Below are 4,819 nucleotides of genomic sequence, written 5' to 3'. Positions count from 1 at the left end.
GATACAGATTTTAGTATTAACTTCAGCACAAGACAGATAATATTATAATAGTTTTTTTTAAAAAAAAATCTTGAAGTTGGGAGTGAAAAATGATGGGGCTTTATGTGAAGAATTTGAGAAGGAAGAAAGAGAAGAATTTGATTAACACATATGTGTATGTGGAAAACTCAAAGAATGAAAATAATATTGTATAGAAGCAGAGAAAATATGAGATATAAATTTAAGTAGTTTAAGTAAGCAAATAAAGCTACTACTACTCCTCTTCCTACTACTACTACTACTAAGTCAATATTTAAGGTCTCCTAAGTTACTCCGAAGTAACTTAGTACTAAGTACTCCTAAGTTACTGAATTGAATTTGAAATTAATGTTGATGATCAGTGTAATGATTATTTGGTAGCAGAGGAGCTTCATGTTAAAGAATGTGGAGAAAATATTTTTAACTATAATGGACGTAAAGACTATAAAAATCATTAATAGTCATTTGGTTAGGAACTGTTTCAGTGTGCTTTGTCCTGGTATAAATCTAAAATCTAACAAGATCATAGGAAGCCAGCTTGGGCACTCAACTTAGACTCTGTCTCATTTTTTATTTCTATTCCAGATGAGAAAAATATAGAATTAAAGAACAGATCTAGCTTGCAGAGTCATAGAGAGTTTGAGGTGAAGAATCTAAACTAAAGAAGGACATTTTTGAATACGTGACCATCATCTGTCTTTGTTGTTTATTTCAAGATTTATCTCCACATCTACTATTCAACCCTGCCAAGTCCTACTGATTAAATTCCTTCTCATTTTCCTGTTCTTAATTTTTTGTAACTGGTAACTCATGCAATGATAAACCAGAGTTCTGTAATCACATTTATTCTGGTGGGCTTCTCAGAATACCCACACCTCCAGCCACCCCTCTTCCTTATGATAATGACCATTTATACAGTCACTCTGGTAGGAAATGTTGGCATAATTGTGGTCAGAAGGATCAACCCTAAGCTTCACACACCCATGTACTTTTTTCTGAGCCATCTTTCATTTTTGGATATATGTTATTCTAGTGTATTCACACCAAAATTGTTAGAGATCTTGATTGTGGAACATAGAACTATTTCTTTTAAAGGTTGCATGACACAGTTTTTCTTTGGCTGTGCATGTGTGATTACAGAGATGTTCATGTTAGCAGTGATGGCCTATGACAGATTTGTGGCTGTTTGCAACCCCTTACTCTATACTGTTGCTATGTCTCATCAATTGTGTGCTCTCTTAGTAGCTGGAAGTTATATGTGGGGAGGTCTGTGTGCTGTGATAATCACATACACTCTCTTAGAGCTGTCTTATTGTGAACCTGGCATCATCGATCACTTTGGCTGTGAGTATTCAGCCATCGTCACTGTATCCTGTTCTGACCCCGCCTTCAGCCAGAAGGTATGCTTAGTCATTTCCATATTAAGTGAGGGTAGTAGCCTTCTTATCACTATGGCCTCCTATGTCTTCATAGTTGTCACAATTATCAAGATGCCTTCCAAAGGTGGACTCCGAAAAGCCTTCTCCACCTGTACTTCCCACCTGACTGCCATCAGTATCTTCCATGGGATTATTCTCCTTCTCTACTGTGTACCCAACGCAAAGAGCTCAAAGCTCCTGGTCAAAGTAGCAACTGTGCTCTATACAGTCCTGATTCCCATGCTGAACCCCCTCATCTACAGTCTACGGAACAAAGATGTAAAAGAGACAGTGAAGAGGCTCATCAGTTCAAAATTGCACTCTCAGTCAATATAATACTTTTAGAATGCATTTTCAATTTAACATGTATTTATTCATATTCTACAAAAACCTTTTTATATATACTATTAATCACATATTAGTTTTTAGTAAATACATCGTTATGTTTTTAATCTGATATTAGTTGCAAATTATGTCATTTGGGTTGGATTTTCTATAGTTTCATACAAATATTCTGTACTCTGATTCAATCTCATTAAACAGCTAAAGAAAAGTTAACATTTCAGAATCTTTTCAATTAGAATTTGGTAAATAAGAATGTAAAAGAGAATAATATTTCCTCATAACTCTATATCAATGCTACCTATTTGACTTTTGGCTCTTTTATGGCATCAACATTCAAGTCCTCACAAATAACCTGTAACATTTTTACTTGTAATGCTCTATAAAACATGTATATGATATTATATAGTATGTAAATTAAGGGTGTAGATTTATTTTATCAAAATGATGTTTATAAGGAACCACATGTTGAAATGATTACTATCACCAATGTACAGTCATTTCATTTTGTTTTGTTTTACTTTTGAGATTATAACTCCATTATTCTCTTCACATTCTGATCTCTAAACACTCTCATGTAACTCTCTGTACTCCCGTTCAAATTCATGGCCTGATTTTTCACTGTTATTAACTACCTACATGGACATATGTATGTATTCCTGAACATAATATTTCAGTTTGTATAATGCACTTGTATGTATGTTTTCAAAAATATTGATAGTTTGGCACTTGCCTATATATTGTTCATGTGTTCTACCCTTGGGAAGATCATCTCTCCTGCTTTCAGTTTTCTAAGTGTTGTAAGATTCTATTTGATTCTAGATTCTCTTATACCAATTATAGACAAATGTTTGAATTTTTAAAATGTACTACTGATCACTTAATTTTCTTAATATTTTAGTCATTAGTAAACAACAAAAGTGGGCTGGAGAGGTGGATCAGTGGTTAAGAGCACTGACAGCTCTACCAGAGGTCCTGAGTTCAAATCCCAGCAACTATATTGTGGCTCACAACCATATCTGATGCCCTCTTCTGGTATGTCTGAAGACAGCTACAGTGTACTTATAAATAATAAATAAATAAATCTTTAAAAAACAAGACAACAAAAAACAGCCAGGGCTACAGAGTGAGACCCTGTCTCAAAAAACAAACAAACAAACAACAAACAGAAAGAAAAACAAAAAACAAAAATACTTACTTTACTGCTTAATCAATGAGATAAAATAATAGTCTTTATTGTTGTTTAAAATCTCATGAGTTTACATCAATAAAATATACTGTTTACAATTTTGAGCTTCTTTTTACTAAAACTTTTTGACAGTTACATGTAAAAGTCTTTCATCCTTTTATTCAATTTTATGTTTTGTCATTAATCCAAATTATCAAAATTCTCTCTGAAAGTAGGACATGTCTTTCTTCAGTTTTGAGACTAATTTTGCTAAGTAGGTTTTCATTGCACTACTGATGTGAATGAATCTTCTTAAAAAGCATTCCATTTGTCTTAGTCTTCTATGGGGCGGCGGGAATGGGTGAGTGGGGGTGCATCCTCTAGGGAGCAGGGGAGCGGGGTGAATAGAGGGTTTCTGGAAGGGAAACAAGCAAATGAGATAACATTTGAAATGTAAATAAAGAAAATTTCCAATAAAGGAAAAGAAAAAAATAAAATGTCTATTTCTTATAGAGAAAATTATTCACTTTACATTGTTTTCAATGCCTAGTAGATTGATCATGTTCCAATGAAAGCTAAATAACCAATAATATATAGGCAGAAGAAACTCTACAGTTTTATTTAAGTGGAAAAATGAAAGTCTCGCTCTACCAGTGTGCAAGTGTCAATATGTGGTTTAAGCTGTAGTAGTGTTCCTTTAATAAACTATGTGTCTTTGGTTTTGGTTAAGATGTTACAAATTGTAATGCCATCTTGATGGATTCTCTTTTGATAAGTATGTGGTGTTTTTCCATATCTTTTCATATAAGATTTAGTTTGAAATCAATTTTGTCAAATATTAAAATAACTACATCAGCTTTTATTTTTTACATCTAATGCTTTTAAGAATTTTGTTCCAACCCTATACTTGATGGTAATGTGGGTTTCTTCAGTGATGCCGAAAGACAGGTTTTGTTTTCACATTCATTCAATTACTCTGTGTATTTTTATTGGAGAATTAAGACTGTTGCTGTTGAAAGATCAAGTAGCAATGTTTGTTGATTTCTGTTAATTTGTTCTTGTGGTGTGTGTGTGTGTACTCAGCCTACTTCTCTCAAATCCATTTTTCCATCTTTACTAACTAATTTACTCCCCCCTTAAAAAACAAAACAAAATAAAGAGAATTTCTGCTGCTTATATATTCTTGGCTATATGACCTTCATTAGAATATGATCAATCTACCAGACATCAGAAACTTGATGAAAAGTGAATCTCTCCCTCCCAGCATACTGACAATTTTTTAAATAGTACAGAAGACAAGTCTATGGAATCAATGCAATACCCATCAAAATTTCAACCCAATTCTTTACACTATTTAAAAGGACAATTCTCATGTTGATATGGAGAATATGTGTTTAATAATAGGCACAAAAATAAGAATAAATTAAAATAACTGATGTGCTAAAACACTTTATTAATAATTGTTATTACTTTGCTGATTTTAAATTTTGACAGATTGTATTGTGTAAGAATGTTAAAAATATCTGAATTTGGATTTACCTCTGAACTTTTTTTTTTTTCCTAGACAGGGTTTCTCTGTAGAGCTCTGGCTATCCTGGAACTCACTCTATAGACTAGGCTGGGCTCAAACTCAGAAATCTACCTGCCTCTGCCTCTCAAGTGTCAGGATTAAAGGCATATGCCACCACTGCTGGGCTATTTTTTTCTTTTTAACCTCTGAATTTCTTTTTTTTTTTTTTTGAAAATTAAAAATAATTAGTGAACCTAAAGCAGTGCCCTTATTCCAAAGCATATGATACATGTGCATGTATTGTCAAGGCTGTGCTCACTCCGTGCCTATCAGACAAACTCCCCAGACTGCAGCTTCAGTGTC

The 4,819-nt window shown here is 33.3% G+C and overlaps 1 protein-coding gene across 1 annotated transcript; it reads left to right on the top strand.

Moving 5' to 3' along the window:
• The first annotated feature begins 827 nt into the window (after positions 1-827).
• LOC116092166 (olfactory receptor 5D13-like) lies at positions 828-1,772 on the top strand. Its single transcript, XM_031373515.1, has one exon. The coding sequence runs from the start codon at positions 834-836 to the stop codon at positions 1,770-1,772; it is 939 nt and encodes a 312-aa protein (XP_031229375.1). The 5' UTR covers positions 828-833.
• Positions 1,773-4,819: the final 3,047 nt, after the last annotated feature.

The sequence above is a fragment of the Mastomys coucha genome, unplaced genomic scaffold (assembly GCF_008632895.1).
Source record: "Mastomys coucha isolate ucsf_1 unplaced genomic scaffold, UCSF_Mcou_1 pScaffold15, whole genome shotgun sequence".
Taxonomy (NCBI): Eukaryota; Metazoa; Chordata; class Mammalia; order Rodentia; family Muridae; genus Mastomys; species Mastomys coucha.
The sequence above is the reverse complement of the archived record's forward strand: the minus strand, read 5'-3'. Positions and strand labels throughout refer to the sequence as shown.